The sequence below is a fragment of the Aythya fuligula genome, chromosome 3, assembly GCF_009819795.1.
Source record: "Aythya fuligula isolate bAytFul2 chromosome 3, bAytFul2.pri, whole genome shotgun sequence".
Lineage (NCBI taxonomy): Eukaryota > Metazoa > Chordata > Aves > Anseriformes > Anatidae > Aythya > Aythya fuligula.
The window spans coordinates 109,729,900-109,750,887 of NC_045561.1; the positions used below are offsets into that span (position 1 = coordinate 109,729,900).

The following is a 20,988-nucleotide window of genomic DNA, read 5'->3' on the forward strand; positions in this document are numbered from 1 at the left end:
TTCATATCTTATTTTTTGTATGCTCTCTTGTGCTCCTTTCCTCTTCTTTTTCTCCCAAACTCATCTGTGAATGTATTTCTAAGTTGGGAAATAAATGTGTTTCCAAGTTGTTCTTCACCTGGCTTATAAATGTGACCTTTATTTTAAACCTGTTTATTCTGTGTATTCTGTAGCTTTTGCGACTATTTACAATATGTATTGCACATTACTGGCTTGATCCAACATACTGTGAAATCAATGCAAAGACTTCCTTTTGACCTTGAAGATTGTTGGATTAAGCCTTATGGTCCAAGTAAAACTAGCTGTAATGAATGACACAAAAATGTAATAAAGAACTCATTTATTGGCTTATTAAGCTTATTAAAATAACCTACTGTAGATTATTCAGTTTTCAGTTACAAATTCGGATTCAAACAGTATCTACCTGAAGTTCCAGCATGCTGATTGCTGTTATTTTTAAATACATTGTGGTATAAACTTATCACTTCTCTTCTGCATGTCCATTCAGGTCTTCATGCGCTTCTGTATGTTTTCCACAATCTGCTGAAGACTCAGCTGCTCAGTGGCAAGTTGTTCATCAATGAATTTTTGCATTTCTTCCCATTTCCTGGAGCCTTGTTCAATGCCTTGCTGAATTAGTGTGCGTGTTAATTCCACCTTTTTTCTGAGTGCCTCTCTGCTTTTCTGGGGCATTTGGTTAATGGACTCCCAATCAAATGGCACATCTATTCTAAGCTCTCCTTGACGAACAGCTATATATGGTTTTATGCTGTCAGCTGTTACTTGCTCAAGCCAACGAAGAAGCTCAGAGATATACTGAAGTAGTGCAGAGTACTTCTCTATAGTTAGATCAATTAACTTTTTGGCCTCACTGATTAGCTTTTCTTGAGAATCGCTAAGCTGCTCATAGATCTCCTGGAGTTTTGCCTTGACTTGCTTGTTATATTCATTGATTTTCTTTTTAGCAGCTGCAGACCAGTATCGGATCTTTTCCTGAGCAGCAGATGAGAGCTCCATGACCTTCTGTTTTCCTTTTCCTTCAACATCAGCTATAAGGTCATAGTATTCCTGGCTGTATTTTTCCACCAGTTCTCTTACTTGGTCTGTCAGGCGTGTAAATGAATCAGCAAGATCTCCAACATACCTGGTCTGCCAATTCACTAGTGTTTCTATTAGATTCTTCAGCCATCCTAATACCTTGTCTTCTACTTCATAGTATTTCAGTGACCATCCAAGTGTAGTTGGATCAAAATATTCCTCCCGCAATGCCCTTATATAGAGAAGCAGCTGGTGCAGCTTTTCTGAAAGCTCCTGGAATGTCTTCTGGCTAAAAACTTTCACGTGATAAATGTATTTTTTAACATCTTCTGCCAAGGATCTAAGTTTCTGTGCATAGACTGAAGCCATTGCATCTTTGTACAGCTGTTGTGTTTGGACTTTGATGTCCTCAAAATTTTTGGACTGCAAGCTTCTAACTATATCTTCTGCTTTCTGAAAAGTTTGTTGCACTATTTGTTTAAGGTGGTTAAGCTTTCCTGCAAAGTCAGCTTCCTGGAGAGTAGCAAACGTCTGCCTGATTTTTTCCTGCAAATGTTTCAGCATTTCTTTAATTTGATCAAGTACATTACGACCTCTAAGAATTGTTTCAGAAGCAGGAACTCTGACTTCCAGCTCATTAATAGCTGCAATCAAGGCATCAAAGTATTCCTGAAGTTTTGAAAGGCACATATCAGCAGTTTTTGCTGCCTTCTCTGTAGTCATAAGGTATAATTCTTCACCAGTGTACTTTTCAGAAAGTCCAGGAACCTGGAATTTTGTGGTCTTCAGGAACTCAATGACTGAATCAATTAGGTGTTTTATTTTCTTGTGATACTCTTCAATTATGTCAATTGTAGCATCCAAAAGCTTTGCTTTTATTTTTTGATATTCAATCTGTCCAGCTTGATCTGCTGCTTTTTGATACAGCTGTTTAGCTTTCACCTTCATCTCCTGATATTTGCCAGAGGCCTCATTGGCAGCTGTGCGAAGCTGAGCATCTATTTGGTCTATCTGTTTTGCAGCAAATGCGTATGCTTTGTCAGCATTATTCTGCATGATATTCTTCATCTTCCAGGTGGCAGCACTAATATCCAGTCCCATATGCTCCTTATGGTACCAATTAACAGATCTATAGACTGCATTTGTCATTTTAGGTACTTTGTCTTTTAGACCCAACAGCAAGTCTTTGGCAGCATCCTCTTTCCAGTTGAATTTCATTTGAATCAGGTGAGGATTCTTGAAGGATATCTCACTGCTTAATATGTCAATGTCCTTCTGAGGAGCAGACTGAAAATATAAGATGGGATAACCAAAAGATAGCTTGTAAATAAAACAAATCCCACATTATTTATATTAAGTGTATTTCAATGTTCTCATTTTGCATAACTTTAAATTTAATATTGTACTGGGTCTGGCCACCACAAATATATACATGTATTAAGATACATACACTACAAATTTTTGTCTACTGTATGTTTACTCCCATCTTGAAATGTTATTTTGGAAAAAATTATATTGTATCAAGGTGCTCTATGCCTCTGCACAGGAGTACCACAACATAATTTAGTCTTTTTATTTGTTTTTAAAATCAGACTGTAAATAAGATTTTTCTTTCCTTTCTATTAAATGCCTATGAGGCCTCATAAAACCTGTCAGTTACTTAGGAGATGAGCCTTCTGCTCCTTCTTGAAATTATTTAAAGTGAATTTAAACAGCCTTTCCTTAATATGAAAACATTAGAGGATTTCATTTTGCAATCATTGAAATCAATGAAACAATAAGTGAGAGCTACTTAGAGTAATACAAGACCCTCAAATCTATTTACATAAACACATTTTCCAGTTTTCAGTAATAAGTAATGAATGATGAGTTGATGGTGATTCTTAAATTAGTTTATCAACTTGGAAGGTAAAATATTAATTTTGTAATCATTGTATGCCAATAATAGCATCTTTTGTTAGCAAATCTAAAAAGTTTTTTACTTCTTATAATGTATTAATGGATCCAAAAAGAAGATACTCTATGTGGTCTGACCTCTTCCAGGGGCTTGATTCCTATAGGGGCAACTTTTGAAATAATTGTAAGTAGCCTGACAGGAATACACCAAGCCTGATCGTTCGGTTATCAAAAACTGTTTCTGTACTTTCTTCACTTTTGGCAGGAATGTTTTCTTGATCATGGAAGAGGGTAAAATTAAGTGTGCAGAGAAGCTGAAACAGTCTCTTCACATAGATGCTACTTTTAGAATTGGCAAGGCCAGTGTAGGAAATAAAAAACATAATTACTGATAATACACTTTTTCTTTGGACAAAGGGTGTTTAACTTATGTCTTAGTATCAAAATACACAATCTTTAAAAGGGAGCTTTTTCTCTGACCACCACCAACCTTTTTGCTTGCTATTGGTCATATCAAGCTTACCCGAGTTCGGTAGTAAACTTTCTTCTTCAGAATGTCAGTTTCTACTTCAATGAGATAGCCTAAGGTCCCAGCAGAAGGTGAAGATACTGAAGAGGATATTGTGCTGTCAGTCTTTTGATAACGTACATGAACATCAGTAAATGTTGGGCTGATGATGTCTAATGATGCAGTGTTGGCCACAATTCTACAACAAAGAATACACAGCTATAATGAACACAAGAACACAGCACAGGCCCTAAGGAAGTACACAATGCAGTATGCCTAAATATAACACTACCTATGATATTATGTATATGTCCATGTGAACAATACCTTTGTCATCAAAAGAAAGTAGGGCTTTATTATCCAAATTACTTAGGGCTTAGGGTTTAGCCTAATATATTCAAAACTTCATGTTACTCCAATTTTCCTTTTTTTTTTTAGATACTATATTGAGCTCGTTTGAGAATTTTCATTGAATAATTACAACAAATCAAAACCTGTAGCTGCCTTGTTGTAAGCTTTCTAAAGACTTCTATAAGCCGACTTCAATTTTTTCCATCAACATAAGTTCAGGCAGTATTTTGTATCTGCATTTGTACTTGCCTTCACAGACTTCTGTCCCTTCGATATATCAGCACAACACTTGGACATCAAAACATGCAGTTAGAAGACCAAGTCTGTAATCCCTAGTACCAGGATTTGTGAATAAAAATTACTCTTTAATGACTTGTGCTGACAGAGGGTTCCAATGAAAAAGTGTCGTTGATGGTCAGATCTAGAACCACTCTGAATATGAAATGCTGGGTTTATATCTTAGCACTTATGAAATAGGGCTGCTCAGAAAAGCTATGTTGGAAATACTGAGAGGGAATAGCATTTCAGTTATCTCAAGATAGAAAAAGTTATCACCAATAATGACAGATTAGTTACATAGGTTCTTACTAATTATAGCAAAGCACTCTGGGGCATTTGTGTTTAAAGCAACAAGTACATCATTGGCACTTTTGTCTATTATAAATTAGATTGTCAGAACAAATCTTTACCCAAATCCCCGAAGAGTGACATCTTGCTTGTAGTTTGCACTCAAGTCACGGTGAGAAAGGCTGCCAGTGGTCTTCATAACAAACATGTCTCCTTCATATTTGTAGTTTGAAACAGCTGTGAAACAGATTTCAAATGCGTGTTTTACCAAAACAATACAAAATACATGTTGAGCTAGTCCACAACTGGGCCAGTTGTGGACTGTTTCCATTGTATGCAAAATTATACTTCCAGAAACTAAATGACCATAATGCCCAAAATAAAAAGATACAAAAATACTTGTTCAACCAGAATATGTTAAAATTAAATTTTCCTCTATGTTTATAATAACAGGGGTATAACATTTTGCATTCATGCAGACCAGAAATGGGGATTCTAGATTCTAATCTCTTGAGAGTTTTATAATTTTGTTCTTATGTATGCTTTTACTATTATTCTAAAGTCTAGAAGTAAAAACTATATGGGATGCCTGAGCTTTCTGAGTTGAAATATTTTGAAAACCAAATATGTTTAACTCTTAATGACTAATTATGAAAATTAATGGTTATTTATGAAAATTAATGGTTAATTCTATGATTCTATAAGAAAAAAGGTGGGCATTTATTTATCTGAACTGAATTACATAAAAAGTGAGCCTGCTTTCTCTCCTTTAAAGGTATTATCTTAAGTAATGGGGGAATGTTATGATGTCTGCAATTGAAAGTAAGAAACTGTTATGTAAAAAAAGAGATCTCTTCCATTTTTTTCAGAGTATGCCATTAGTTATACATATAACTTGTAATTAGCCTTCAGGGTGTCTGACTGAGACTGATAATAATTTATGAAAAAATGCTGATGAAGACAAAAGGAGATGTATAATCTAATGTAATTGCTAAACAGAAAAACAGTATGGAGTGTTTAGCCCAGAACTGCGGCATGTAGAATTATAATATCTTACCATTCAAGTCATATTCCAGGAACAGTAATGTTGAGCTGCAGGTAGAGTCGACAGACAGTTCAAAGGAGTCCTTTTTATTTGATAAGTCTGTTCTCCAGGTGACATTGTACAAAGGGGAAACAGCTTTGAAAGATCCAGTCAAGGCACCAAATGATGGAATGTAAATTCCAGCAGGCAAGGACACCTTGAGAGGGGGGATCTCAATTTTCTGTTCGGGAATTGTAATTGTAGGGAAATCAAAATCTGCAATCTTATTAGCTACTTCATCCAGATTTATATGGAAACTGCCAAGAGAAATACTCTTTGGAAGAGTGAATTGAGACACAGTTATTTGGTATTCAGGTACAGTCAGCTCAAAATATGGTATCTTGTATTCTTCTAATGTAATGTAATTGGCTCCTACATCCACTTTGGGGAATCTTAGTCTTGGCAGCGTGGGTAAATTGACGTCAAACGGCATCATGTTTAGTGTCTGTGGAATTTTTATGTTGCGCAGGTCGATGGTGTAGGCTGGGACCTGCAGAGTGGTGAAAGGAACTCTGAACTCTGGAGTGCTGAAGACAGGACTTGGAACCTTTAGATGAAACTCAGGAATATTGAATGTGAAGCCATCGGTTAACTTATTCACAGGTATGGGGAAGAAGGTACCATCATCACTCTTTGTGTACACGAGGGATGCTGAAGCATTTAAGTATTGTTTTCTGTCAGCGCTGGTAGTGACGTCCAACTTCAAGATATCCCATAAGCTCTTATCAGCAATGGGACACTTCATTTTTTTGAGGAAGTCTATGTATCCTCCCAAAGATCCAGAAATATCAAACTTTACCTTTGATTTTTCATTTGATAATTGCATATCATGTCCCAAAGATAATGACTGAATTTGGCTTTCACCCTTCCAGCCAACTTTCTGGTTCACAGTATTGATTTTCATTAGGACAACCTGATTAATTGAGGCTATGTCTAGGAAAGAATTTGGCTGAGTGGCTTGAATCTGAAGATCTGCTGACATGCTCCAAGGAGCCATCTCAAAGGTTGCTTTGCATTTTTGAGACCCCGTTGTTGTGAAAAGAGGTGTATATCGTGCATAGTTTTTGCCATTGTGCTCCCAGACTGCATAAACACGTCGAGTAGATGCTTCAACTGCAAGTATTTCTTTCATTTCACTGTTCCAGAGTCCGTCTGCTTGGGAGTTTGTCTCAAGCTTGAGAGATGACCGGGCTCCATTAGCATTCAGGTAAGTGTTTGCCTCGTGGACCAGAGTGCCAGAAAATGAATTTCCAGTGTAAATTACTCCATCAATATTCCCCTTTGTTGATGATTCTACTGATAGGTAAGATGTAAGGCTCTCTAAAGCAAATTTGTGAGCAATTCCTCCCTTAGCACTGGTGCCATATTTAGGAGTATTAAAATCATACATTACTTTTAGCCCAGAGGAAAGAGTGGGTTTAGACTTAGTATTTCCAGAAAGCTCTTGGCTGAAATTCACTTTTAAAACTGGTGTGTTAATTTGAGCATTTGTTGTCAATGATGCTTCCACGTTTCTCCTTGTGAGACTAATAGTGCTGTCATGACCTCCTCCTAGAAATTTGTTATTACTCAGAGAGAGTGCTGTGGCCAGTTTCAACCCCCTTTTTCTTGTCAAGCTCGTTGAACCATCCAGCTTAAATTGTAGTGCATCAAAGACAGATGAAGATGAGATGCTAAGTTGCCCAGCAATATCTGACTGATTAAACAGACCAGCATTTGCAGTCAAAGTGATCACACTGGATTTAAATGAGAAGTCATAAGTAATATTTCCCATGGCAGGAATTAAGATGTGGTTTGATGGGCTATTGATTCTGAATCTAGGAAGCTTTAGAGTGCGTAGATCCTGTGGAACATGAAGGACTGGAAGTTCCAGAGAAGGTAATACTAGTGTGTAAGATGGTACTGAAAAGCCAATAAATGGGACTGTGAATCCTGTTGTACTTATTTCTTTTGGGAGCATGTAACCAAAGGCTGGCATCTCAGCAGTAAAAGGAGAAACCTCAACATTCACAATTGGAATGGTGTATCCTGGAATCCTGAAGGTCCGTGGCAGTTTGTTCAGTGATGTTTGTATTTTGTATTTGTCAAATTTTGTTTTGGCTTCATTATATGACTTTGTGAGAAAATCTAAAGCTGTGTTTCTTCCTCTCTCAAAATATTTGTTGAAGAAATTGATGTATTTATTAAGTGCTTCATGCACTGTTGCTAAAGGAAGCGGGATTACATGCATGTCTTTGTTTTTCTCATACTGAGCATTCAAATTTAAATCAAATGATTGTCTTGTAGTCTTCAGTAAGTCCTTCAGGCCTACCCGTTCCCACAGTGAAAAATCTTTTAGCTGAGGAGTCTGGATTCCAGTATAGGGAACATTAAGCTGAGGAATGGTTAGAGGAATATTTAGGAAGTCTAGGTTGGCATCTCCACTCATTTCAACATGAGCTTCAATTCTGTCATCATTGTTGCCAGCAGACATATTATGGGAATACCTGTACTGATTGAACCTGCCAGTAGCTTGCCAGCTGACCTGCTGAACGGAAGAACTGAGTGAAAGACCATAGTTATTCAGGAAGTCAATTTTGCCAGTCAATTTCATTGGGAAGCTTATTTTCACGTTTCCATCATTGTTCGTTAATACTCGAATTTCAAAAGGCTGTGCCAAGAAGAAAACTTCATTATTTACAGTCCCAGTAATCCGTCCATTGAGACGAGCATTGTGAGAGCCTGTTAATTCTACTTTCATTCCTCCAAGCTGGACTGTACCTTTTACATTCAGAACGCTACGCCCCACACGCTGTGACTCGATCTCAGACTGAATCTGAAGCGTTGCATAATTTAGAAAACCACATTCATATCTCACAGCTTGGCTGACTTTCAGGTACTTATCATTTATTCTATAGTCACCAAAGAATATAATAATGGGACCCTCAACCCTGAAGGTGGCATGTGAATCATGAGTGCCTTCATCGGAGAAATTAGGAGAAGCCCATTTCCAGTTTCCTTTACCATTGGAGGTAAATGATATATGTCCTGCTTCTACCTCTGTTGTCATATTATTGACGAAATCAGCCTGGCTGGAGAAGGCAGCTTGTGGAATATTCAGTCTGTGGGAATATGCTGTTCCACTCTGTATCCAAATTTTTCTTTGCAGCTTGACCATTAATTTATTCTGAAGTTCTATGGAATTTTTTGTTGTATAGAAGTTTGCTTTGGTTTCAGCTTCTCCTTCTACAGAAGTCCCTAAAAATACCAATTCATTGGTGTGATCAACTTTAAGGAACCTGTGGTTGACCTTCATGGAATTTTTAACGTTCAGCTGTTTCATCTCAGGGGCCAAGAAACGTGAATCTGCAATAACACTAAAAACTAGGAAATCTAATTTGGATGTTGTTTGAGCCGAAAGGGAGGTCACAAATTCTGGACTGTTTACAGATGTTGTAGTATTATGAACTTCAGCTTGTGTAGACAGAGTGAAGAATGGAGAGGTAACTCTGAAAGCACCAGACAGCTTGCCAAATGTAGGGACAGTCACTGTATGTGGGATACGTGGAAGTTGGAACTCTGGTATCTTCAAGTCAGGAATCTGGAGCTCATTTAGATTTAGCTTTGGAACCAATAATTCTGGTATTTCAAACTGAGGCATTTGTAATTCTGGAAAAGAAATGTCAGAAAAAGGCATATCTCTCATCTTCAGATCTTTAAAATACAAATCAATTGCTGGCAGCTGAAAATCACCAGACATGAGTTGGTCTATTGTTCTCACAATCTGCAATTTAATCTCATTTAGGTCAATTGTATAAGATGGAACTTTAAAACTATTTAGAACAGTAAACTCTGGGGTAGTAAATTTCATTGGGATTTTCACGTCTTTTAATCTCTTAATATTTATCTCATAGGAGGGGATGTGCAGATCAGTCAGTGGAACAACGAAGTCTGGTGTTCGAAATGTTGCTTCCCGGAGACTTCGGAGACTGAACTCAAAGGCAGGTATAGTGACTATAACAATTCTTATTTCAGGGACTTTAAATCCTGTTTCAACAAGCTGGTTTAAATTTTCAGCCCAATTTTTTAGGTCATACTCTTCAGCCAAAATAACAATTTTTTTAAAAGCTATGTTCCACTGTTCAGAAATGTATATGACAGCAGAATTGTAGAATTGGCTTATCTTCTGAAGATACCATTCAAATTCTTTGGAGATATCCATGTCAGAAATCCTCTCTCGCAGGTCTTCCAGATGCTCATTTACTTTGGCTTTCAGATTAGCAAATGTTGTTGAGTTTATGAGCTCTTTGAGCCAGTTAATTATGGCAGCAAGCTTGGTGTCCTTTAATTGTTCTATGTATTTTGAAATCACAGCACTAAAATCTTTCATATACTGTTTTAATGCTTCTGCTTTCTGTGGAAGTTCTAGATTTCTGAGCTCCTCATTTATTTTTTGTGTTACTTCTTGGATTTTCTCATTTGTTTTATCAACAAACTGGTTATAATCAAAAGACTTGAGTTTTTTTATAACCATGTCAAGGAACTTGTTGACTTCCTTTATCATCATTTCATAATCAAAGGTTTGCACTTTCTTGACAGCATCATCAATAAAAGCAACAATTTTATCAAAGTAGGTCTTCACATCAATTTTTTTCAGGTAGACAGTCAGCTTCTGGACAGTTTCTTTTATTCTGTACTGGTTAAGAAGTTCTGTCATTCCGTCCATTAAAAAATACACCTGCTTATCGATTTCATATTTTACAATCAGTTTATGTATATGACCTCGGAAAGCACTGATCTTCTCGGACACTTCATAATCCTCCATCCAATTTAGAATAAAGTCTTTGATTTGTTCAAGAACTTCTTTCATTTTTTTAATTGGCAATGAACGCTTCAATTTTTCTAAAACTTGTTTAACATCAAATATTTTAATCTGCTGTTTCAATTTTTCTGCAATGCGTCTGACATCAATATTCTGAATCTGAATTTTGAGTTGTTCTAGGCTTTCCTGTATTCTAGCAGTGATTCTGTATTCATCATCTACGTTTTTAATCCAAGCCATTGTGCTGCTTCCAATTTTGCTGGGATAATATTCTTGAAAAAAAATTTGTAATCTCTGAAGAGTGTCAACTACAGTCATTCTTATGTTATATTTGTTATCTAGAGCTGTTATTTTTTCAACTACTTGATCAAGAAGCTGTGCAATAAGTGCTTTAATGTCAAACTGTTCAAAATTGTCTTTGATGTATTGCTCAAGTTGTATCAGATAGACCTGAAGCTGAAGCAGTATTTCTTGAAGATTTTCCAGGGCTTTTTCCAACATAATTTGGAGATCATCAGATGTTATTCTGTAGTCCTTTGTGAAAGTAATCAAATTAGTTTTCATGGTGCTAACTCTGCCTTTCAGATCTAATTTCTCCACATAATCATTAAGGTGCTGTGGGAGTTTATCCAAAGTTGCCTTGTATTCTCTCATATATTGATCTATGTCAATGTTTTTCAGGTAACTTTGTACAGCCTGAAGTGAGGTTAGCATGGCACCTCTGATTTGCTCAAAGTAGACTGGTAAGTGTTCCAGGAGTGGTAGGTTAATAACATGCATATCTTTATTTTTATCGTACTTCACAGAGCCAGAGATGCTGAATTCTTGAGGCTCTGACACACTGCCCCTGAGACCTAATACGTCAATGATGTTAACTTCTTCAGGTGTGAATGGTAGTGTGATTGATGTATCCAACACAGAGAGATCTGCTAAAGCTCTTCCACTAAGTTCCACACCGGTCTTTTCTGCATCATTGTAAGCATTGAGATCTTGTGAATATACATTATTGTTCAGCTGACTTTTCAATTTCCAAGCACTGGACTGTTCTGATGGAGTAAAAAGCATATGAACTTTGTTATCAAGCTGAGTAGTGTATCTTCCTCTAGACTTGAAGCTGTGACTGGTAGATCCTCTGTAATCATGGGAGAAAGTGAAAGCAAGAGGCTCTGCTTTAAACAGGAATTTGCTGTAAAGGTCTCCTGTATGTTCACCCATGGCAATCAGCTTTCCATTACCATTGGTATGGACATCAGCAGTAACAGTAAATGGGGCCATAGTGGAACGCAGAGCGTTGCTGAACCGGAGAGATTTAGAATCACAGTTTGTGTTCATAGTAACTGAGGTAGCTAGTCCTGCTATATTGAGATTAACTCTGTGACTCACTGCTGCACCTTGAACATTTGCAACTGTATCTGTTTTAAAGTTTGCAGCTAGATCAGCATATGTAATAGTGTAGGTATGCCTTATTTCATCTGATCCATAGGCTGCTCTCATATTGCCACCCAAGTTCAGCTTCAGAAGCTCGAGGAGGAGTTCTGCTTTGTTGGAAATTTCAGTTTTGGTGTATTTAATATTATTGCTCAGCTTAGCTGTGAGTGATCTAGGCTGCAGCTGCAGATCAAAGCCGTGCTTGTGGAACTTGTCAAAGCTGAAGCTGTTGTCTAACTTTGAAGAAAACATTAGGGATAAACCAGGAATAGTCAAGTCATTTGAGTACTCCAGCTTAATCTCTTTGAATGACCCTTGCAAACTATTTGAGAACTTGAGTCCTTCTCTATTAACTCTGAAGTTTAAAACATGTTTATTGTCCATACCCAGAACTGTACTTTGATATTCACTTCCCAGCGTTACTTCCGTTAAGCTGACTCTTCCACCAAGATTGAATTTTGCATTGTTTTTACCGTAGCGCCCAGAAGAGGATAGTGACATAGAGCCTCCAGCAGTATCAAGTTTGGCATTCATTTCACTCTGCATTGTTAATGGACTAAATTGCACATTTGTAGTTGCACTGCTAGCTAGACCATACTGATTAACATTGAGTGATGACTTATGTGCTGCTCGATTCCTTTGATCAGTCAGAGAGATATCAGTGTTGAAAACAAGATCCTGGGAATTGAGAGAACCTGCAAACAAGGCATAATATTGAGCTTGCTTGTAAGTGGCTTGATACTCAGAGCGAAGTGCTGCCATCTTCTTTGACAAAATTAATTCAAGCTTATTGACAGCTGCAAGTTGTCGATACCTCCCATTTGTTTCAGATGTCATTTTCAGCTGGCTATTTTCATACTTCAGTGAAGCTGTGTTCTTTAATAGTCCATTTTGTACATCAGAAACCGAAGTAATGGAAAATACATCATCACTGTATCTACCAGATAGTTGATTGGTAGCTTGCAGGTAAGGAGAATCCAACTTCAGATTTGATTTCCCTTCCAAAACCCGTCTCTTTTCATTGTATGAGCTTGACATAGTATAAATGCTTCTTGCAAAGACAGAAGCCACTTCCAGTTGCCCTTCCATCTTGACATTATTGATGTTCATGTTATTTGTTTTTTCAGAAACAATATCACCAGAAAATGAAAGCCGAGGACCCAGAGTACTGGATGCCATAAGTGATACAGTGCAGTTTGAAACTAGACTAGGTTCATAACTCTTTGTCCTAGACAATTTAAAAACTGAAGTTAAAAGTCTGTGCTTGAGGTGATTTTCATATGCACAGGTGAATCCATTTCTATTATAAGATGCTTCACCAGAACCTGAAATAGGAAAAAAAACAAAAGATAATGATGTAATCTATATCGTTTTGTCTTTAAGATTTTGTCTGATGTCACTAAGATTTTATGTTACTGCTTGAACTGCAGTTACTGTTACTATACCATTTTGTTTTAAAATAAAAAATGTTTTGGTTGATCCTGAATATTTCTAAAATAAATTATTTTTATATTTGGGACTAAATTTTCTGTGAATAAATCAAATCTCTATGTTGCTGTATGAAATATAATTACGAGATGATGAAAAGTTATGTCACGATTTAAAATTTATTTAACAAGATGGAATCCCAAGAATAGCTGAAACTAAAACATAGTTAACATTCCCTTTTCTAAAAATGTCATTTTTATCATATTTTATATGAGGTGGGAAATTGATAAGAGACTAAAGTTAGCCTGACCTTTTCCAATTTAAGAACTATCTTAAAAGAAAACTAATTTTAACATCTGCCTCGTCTGAATCTGGGCTAACTGCTATATAGTTATGGCAGTATATGGACACATATAAGTAATAAAACATACATGTTTGTGTACATATATATAGAGAGAGACAGAGAAAAACGAACTGGAGGCATACCTACACACGTCTGATTTTGAAAACACTTGACTTGTGAAATACACAACTGTTTATATGATCATGCCTTCGGTTCTAAAGAACTGTGCCTTTGATATGGAATATATTCTAAAATATATACCTTAAGTCTTTAGTAAATTATCTGAATTTACCTTTAGTGCCTAAATTAACGGCACTATTAACAAATAGTATCTTTAAAAACAAAGTGATTTGAGATTACACAACCTCTTTCTTTAAATAAGCAATGTAAAAATAAATGGGCTGTACCTGATACATATAAAAGAAAGTCATTAAAATAGTTTTGTCAGCCTTATGGTATTAGCATACATTCTTACCTTTCACATTGTAGGAAAGTAGCTCAAAAACTGAATCAGCATTTGTGGTGTAAGTAGTTCTTATGCTGGATGCTTTCTCTGTGCTGCTATTAGCCAAAGTGTATGCTCCTGTCCAGTTGTAATAGTTGCTGTACACGTTAGTAGAGACCTCTAAAGTACCCAGGAGAGGCACAAGAAGAGGATAGGATTCTGGAACAGTAAATGCTGGGATTCTGTATTCCTGAGATGGTACATTTATTCCTATCGACTCCATTACCAGAGGAGGTGTTTTAACAGTTTGTGGCACCCTTATGTCATAGGATGATCTTCCACCAAATGGTAACGGAACATTAATTAGAAAACTGTTCTTATTGAAGATGTATTTGATCCGGCCTTCACTAGAAAATAAAAGTGATTCTGTTAAAAGCTGTGCAAGTCCATGATATATACACAGAAATGATTCCTACTATTCCCAGGATACTGGGCTTACATGGTTATATCAATGTCCCAACTTGAGTTTTAGAGATAAATGTAATGATCATCTCAACATTTCAGAAGCACTCATATATCAGAATCTCCTGAAACCATTTTTGATATCTGATTTTGGTCAATGTTTTTTCCCCTTATTTTATAATCATGAAGACTGAGAGATCAAATAGGCATAGAATTATAGAATGGTTTGAGTTGGAAGGGCCTTTAAAGTTCATCTAATTCCAACCCCCCTGCCATAGGCAGAGACAGCTTCCACTAGACCAGGCTGTGAAACCTGTAGTCCAGAAACACAGTATTTCCATAAGGCCTTGGATTAGAATTCAAACATTCCTGAGTCTTTGTTCAGAGCTCAACTAACCTTAGCTCACAGGTAGAGAGTGTCTTTCAAGGGGCCAAACATGCAATTGTTATGAATCTTGCATTTGATTTTACAATCTAAGAATCCAAATCTAAATCTGCCTTATGCACATTCTTGAAAAGATGTATTGGCATGAAAATGAAGGAATTTGAAAGAAAATTGCTGGTATACAGGAAAAGATAATTCCTCCATAAGTTGTGCTGCACTTCAGCAAGGTGTCATGCTGAGTACCAGAAAAAAATGTGATTATATTCTTTTTTTTTTTTTTTTTTGGTGATATATTCTTAAAGATATGTATAAAAAGTCTCACTAGCATTAGATGTTGTAAGAACCTAAATTAGCAAGAATTTTTCTCTCTGATCACAAGCATTTCAAAAGTTTAATCCAAATATTCAGGATTTTTATTTATTTATTTTATTCTGAACAAAAATATATAAAAATGTAATAATTCCACCAGGATTTAGGACTGGAAAAATGGATTGTTAGCTGAAAAGTTTGTGGGGAAAATGTGTACTTATGAAAAGGCAAAACAGGAGGAAACTTTGCCTTAATTTGTTCATGAACAATAAGCTGGCAAAGATGCTTTTCTTGTTTGTCTAACTGGTCTTTTATAATACCAAATGTTCTTTTTTACACTTAGAGCTATTTCCTAAGATGAAAATTAAGCAAACATTTTAAAAATTTGTTCCTTACATGAAATGGTTAAAAAAGCAACATCACAGAGAAGTAGAAATTCCTGTTATTCTAATGTACACTATTGGTAAGAATGTAGAAGAAAAAAAAAAAAAAACATTTTCCTTGCTTATACTTAGCTTAGGAATGCAATGAAAGAAATAGACATGTAACATTTTATATTACTGCTGTGAAAGACGATATATGGAAAAACAACACTAAAAGATAAAATGCAACGCATCTCCCCATCTGTTTATATAACCCAATCTTACACTAGCTTCTTTAGTTCTTTGCATTAATTTTACTAATTTTAGTTCTTTGCATTAATGTTATTAATTTTATCGATCAATATTTCCTTGACTCATGAGCAAACTATACAAACATGATTTATCAGAGTAGTGTACCGCTGTGGGTGTACCACTGAAGATATTACCAAGCACAACTGCTCCTTGAATCCTTATGCATGAGAAGCAATATAGTATGAACACTATTTGGCAAGACCAATATATGCTAGAAACTGCAATGAGATCAAATTCTGGCAGGCACATGAACATTTTAATGACTGGATCCACTTTGGATGATTTATTGTTTAATTTCCTAGAGACAGAAGGAATATACTATTTATTTGCTGCTGGTCTCTCTTTTTGTTGGTCAGGCCTTACCTTTCAGAATTTTTTTAATATATTGGATGATTTCTATCAAATTTGACAGAAGGGTAAAAGTCTCAAGAGTAATTACATTCATACAAACTCTGAGAAATCCAGATTAGGTGGAGGAAATGGTCTAAAACTAGTGCAAGTATCCAGCCCATATGTGTACAACCATGGCACGTGCTGCCTCTGAGCAAGTGATGGATGGAGTCATGGTACTTATACTATACCAGTGAAGGTCAACCAGAGTGTTTAGGGGAATAGGGAGAACTGTCCAGTAGGACTGCACAGGCAAAAGTATAGATGTTAGGGTTATGGCCAAAGACAAGGTGTCTGTAGGGATGCAGAACACAAATCTATGTGAAATCTGTCTGCACTAGTTCTGTGACTCCAGAGTAAAGGTTGTTGAACAGTGTATTTTTGCTCAGTTCTCATTATTATGCAACACAGGACTTCAGGATGTATTCATTCGTACGCTGTAGGAGTGATTAGTGTAGATTCAAATCTGTATAATTTAGTCTCTCTTCTCCTAAAATTCTTTGTTATTATTCTAATGTTATGATGTTTACAACAATTCCACAATGCTTTATAAAATAAAATAAAATAAAATAAAATAAAATAAAATAAAATAAAATAAAATAAAATAAAACAAAACAAAACAAAACAAAATAAAATACACAAACATAGGAATAAATATCTGTTTTCAGTTTCCTGTGTGATTATCCTTATTTCTCTACCTACCTTTTCAGGAAAAGTTCTTCAGGAATGGTGATAACAGGCAGGTTAATTTTCTGAATGCTCAGTTCCTGCAGTCCACTTAGTTTGGCGTGTAGAGTCTGGGCATAGGGGACATCTTTTGAAGCCTTTTGCAGCCAGGTGTTTGTTGCCTGCAATGAGGAGAAAAGTTTTCCAAAGTAAAACAAAGTTTTAGGACTTTCAAACCCTTTGAAGTTATGTAAGTTATCTGAAAGCCAGCATAACTATTAGTATAGCACTAGGCATCTGATAAAATGGTTGGCTTGATCAAAGTTGAAAATATAAATCTTACTCAATCTGATGAGTGCTTTTACAAGTAGTACCCATTTTGTCTTCCTTGGGGGAGGCAAAAATTAATTAGGACTATACGGTCATGTTGTAATTAATATCTACTGTAGGTTGAAACATACCACAATAAATTGTGATACGATATGTCGCATTGTCATATCCGTATGGGCAACCTTCTGATCCAGCAGTTCATTGGCATACTTCTCTAAAGTCTTTGGGTAGTCTGAAAAGTCCACTGGGAAGACAGAAGACATTCTTTTCACAGCAGCACTGGCACCTGAATTCCACTCTAGCTCAACTTTTTCAGAATCTGAAAATGATGATTTTAAAACAAAAGCGTAAAATTAGTATATTTTTGTTCTATTTAGGGGTATAGTGTAAACTAAGGTAAAAAGTTGTTTAAAAGTATAGGTTGTACACATGGCTTATGTTTTTGCTCCTACCATAACTGAAAAGAACTCTTTCTGAAATTGTGTTTCCATGAGTTGTTGCAGATGAGCTCATCTGAAGATATCCTTTGCTGGGTGAATAATTAACCAATGCTTCAGATCTAAGTTCAGTTTGCAGGCGAGGAATAGAAATGGTGCCTCCTAACATCGCTTCTTCCATTCCAGCATATCTGTGAAAGCAAAATGTAAATACAAATATAAAACATTTCATTCTACGTTTTTACTGTTTCAGGAGAAATTTCAATATTTAAATCTAAAGTAAAAGCATAATAGATGTTACAAAAAATAGAATGAATAAGACTTGTAAACTTATTTATGAGTCGATTAATGTTTTCAGCTCCTGTCAGTTACTTTGTGAAATTTAAATTAAATTGTTATAATGCAGCTGTTTGGATGTACACAAGAATAATTCCGTATTATATTTCATATAAATCCGTAATACTGAAATGGATGAAAATATCTACCTGTCTGTTAATGCTCTACCTGAACCAAATTCTGAACTCAAGCTGAGTTCTCTATTAAGGATACTGAGTATGACCATGAATCAAGTAGAAGTAAAACACTTGACAAAATATATTATGCCACTGGGCTTCATTTTCCTTTACTCACATTTATTTTATCTCTGTAACTTTGTTGACTTGAGCAAACTTCTAATATTATGTTAGTGCAAATGAAAGGGAATTGAGGTCCCTGACATCTGTCCAAAGCTCCTACTGATATCAGAGGCAATTCTGCATGAACAGCAAAGACAAAGACTCCCTGGGGCACCATCAGGATCACAGAATTCCATGGAAGATTGAGGTTTATTAAAGAATGTGATCAGCTCATTTCACCATGGGCTTGTGAGGCAGACAATTTTAGAAACCCTGGCAGGCTGAACATTTTTGTTAGGTCCCCTGTAGATGTTCCCGGAAATATTCTCATCATGAAGCGTGGGAATTTTTACAGGAAGCTCTCAGTTATTTTTGGTTTTGTTGCTTATTGAGTGCTGTTAGATTCCTTCATGGGGAGATGTAATAACTTTTTTTTTTTTTTTTTTTTTTTAATGGCTGAATATATCTAGTAAACGATAATACCTCTCTGAACAAACCTTGCCTTGTTTATATCCTTCGACTATCACACCTGCAATAACACTAGTACAATGTCATTCTTGTAATCATGTTTGCAAACATGGCAGAACTACCTCAAGAATCTTCCAACAGAAATTATACATGTGGCAAGAAGGATCAGTTGGTGTATTAGGTATAGTTATTTTATGTATATGTGATGCGTAACAAATAAAATAACATTTCAAGGGTTTTTCAAGCGGGTTTGAAGAATGAGTTTATATGTCTCTATACATGAATGTGCAATTTCTCCAAAAATGAGAGATTGTTTTCCAGAATTTTCAACCTTCAATATAAACTTCAGCTATCTTATCCAAAGGTATCTGAAAAACTCTAAGTGGTTTTCTGAGTTACCTTATTTGGCCAGTAAGAGTAACTTCAGAAATCTTCTTGTTATTAAAGTCCAAGACAAAGGTATATGCTTTCTTCCCCGAAGTGGATTCATCACTAATTCTGAAGTTTGTACCAAAGTCAATATCAACCTCTGGAATGTGGACATCACTGGTCAAAATCTTCCTGTCTCTATTGTACTTGAAGGTCAGTGTGGCTTCATGCTGTTTTACACCTGGAAAATATGTACTCTGGTTATTCACAACTATGGAGTCTTGTGGATTTTTCTAAAAAGGAATCAAAAACCAATCAACTGGAAATTATATCATCCTGAGGATGTAAGGCAACCTTTGATGAATCTCAGTTAGAAACTGGGTCATCTTTTTCTCCTCATTTTCTAAATCCATCGTGGACTAATCCTGTCACAACTTTGTTACTTAAGGTTGCTGTCTTCCTTTAAAAACTTGATTTTTATGCAGTTTTTCTTAATTTGAAAGCATTACTTTCATATTTCATCAGAAATTTTCAGGTATTTTTTTCTTACTTATATAGAACCCATTAATTTCTCCTTTTCCTTTCTTTCATTCACCAACATCACATTTTCATTTAAAATACATGAAAGCACTTTTTGGCATGTAAAATCTGCCTCTCATCATGAAGATCTTTCATTGGGATTGAAAACATGAAATGAAATGAAATGAAATGAAATGAAATGAAATGAAATGAAAGTGAAAGTGTTGGCCTATTTGGGAGTGAAAACAGTGTTATATTTTATACTGTAAATACCTCTATTGCAATTTATTCATGAAAGTCTTTTTCCAGTTCAATGACATATAGCTCAAAACTGAGCTAAACCATACTGATTTTTCAGACTCTTACCTTCTGCTTGGAGAGCAAATTTCAAAGTGTCTATCAGTCCATTTCCCTCTCTCTGTAGGTCATAGTTTGCACTTGCAGAGTATTCGTTCACTTCTCCCGTGGACACTATTTCAACTTCATATCTAAAGAAGGAGTAAACAGATGTCTTGTATATAACTAATTTTGCCATGACCACAAACAGGAGAAAACATACAATTCTCAATAGTTCTCTTTCTGAGCAGCTCATGTCTGTGATTTGATTATTTTTAAAGCTAAGATTTATATGAGAGTGTACTGTAGATACTAAGCCCTGAGAAGGGAGATTATTTAACACAAAATAGACATAGTCGATTTTTTTTTACCTGGTTTCTCCAGTCAAGGGATAATATGGAGCTGCATCTGTGGCACTGGCATTGGAGTACAATAATTTGGTGCAGAAATTTAGACCAGCAATGAGAGGCTTGCATGAAGTCCAGAACTCTCTGTTCTCAATCAGAGGTGGAATCTCTTCAGTTTTGGTTGGAGACACCAAATGTAATGTGTTGCTAGAACAGGAAAAGGAAAGTGTGCCATTTATTCCCAGGACAGGTGTTCAGAAATTATACATATTATATCTGATTGGTAAGGTTACAAAGTTACTTTCTGAATAAAAATAACTTACTGAGAAAGGGGCTTAGTGAAATAACATTTGGTAGTTAACAGGCATTCTATTGCAATAATTTAATGTGAGAGAAGAAAAAAATAAAAAAACAAAAGGGAAGGCAAAAACACAGCTTTGAAAGTTCTCATTGAGTTCCCATTACCTGATACTGAGGAGTTTTGTTGGGGTCTTTGGAGCAGGAATGCTGAATTTCAGCTGTCCAGCTTTCACACTAACATGTGCTTCAATTCCAGACTCATGGAATATATTGGAATTCATCTCCACACCACTTCTAGCAAATTCAGGCATGTTTATTCCCAGGTGTGTTACAAACTCAACTGCTACCGAAGGTTTAGCAATGAGTTCTGCTTGCATCTATTTAATAAAACCAAAAAGATGTATTTATTTTTACAATACATATCCTATGCCTTTTACAAACATAATATCCTCATTACTGATAAACTAGAGGTAGGTTTTGTATAATTGATTTT

The 20,988-nt window shown here is 35.9% G+C and overlaps 1 protein-coding gene across 1 annotated transcript in view; it reads right to left on the reverse strand.

The window, feature by feature from the left end:
* Window positions 1-504: 504 nt before the first annotated feature.
* APOB (apolipoprotein B) overlaps window positions 505-20,988 on the reverse strand; it is a 36,915-nt gene continuing 16,431 nt past the window's right edge. Inside the window, exons 18-29 of the mRNA XM_032185176.1 lie at window positions 20,661-20,872; window positions 20,220-20,402; window positions 19,879-20,000; window positions 19,024-19,234; window positions 17,558-17,733; window positions 17,237-17,424; window positions 16,812-16,957; window positions 13,920-14,296; window positions 5,418-12,998; window positions 4,483-4,597; window positions 3,458-3,641; window positions 505-2,325 (exon numbers count right to left, since the gene is read on the reverse strand). Of these exons, the coding sequence (XP_032041067.1) occupies window positions 505-2,325; window positions 3,458-3,641; window positions 4,483-4,597; window positions 5,418-12,998; window positions 13,920-14,296; window positions 16,812-16,957; window positions 17,237-17,424; window positions 17,558-17,733; window positions 19,024-19,234; window positions 19,879-20,000; window positions 20,220-20,402; window positions 20,661-20,872 (11,316 nt within the window). The remainder of the gene's footprint in view (window positions 2,326-3,457; window positions 3,642-4,482; window positions 4,598-5,417; window positions 12,999-13,919; window positions 14,297-16,811; window positions 16,958-17,236; window positions 17,425-17,557; window positions 17,734-19,023; window positions 19,235-19,878; window positions 20,001-20,219; window positions 20,403-20,660; window positions 20,873-20,988) is intronic.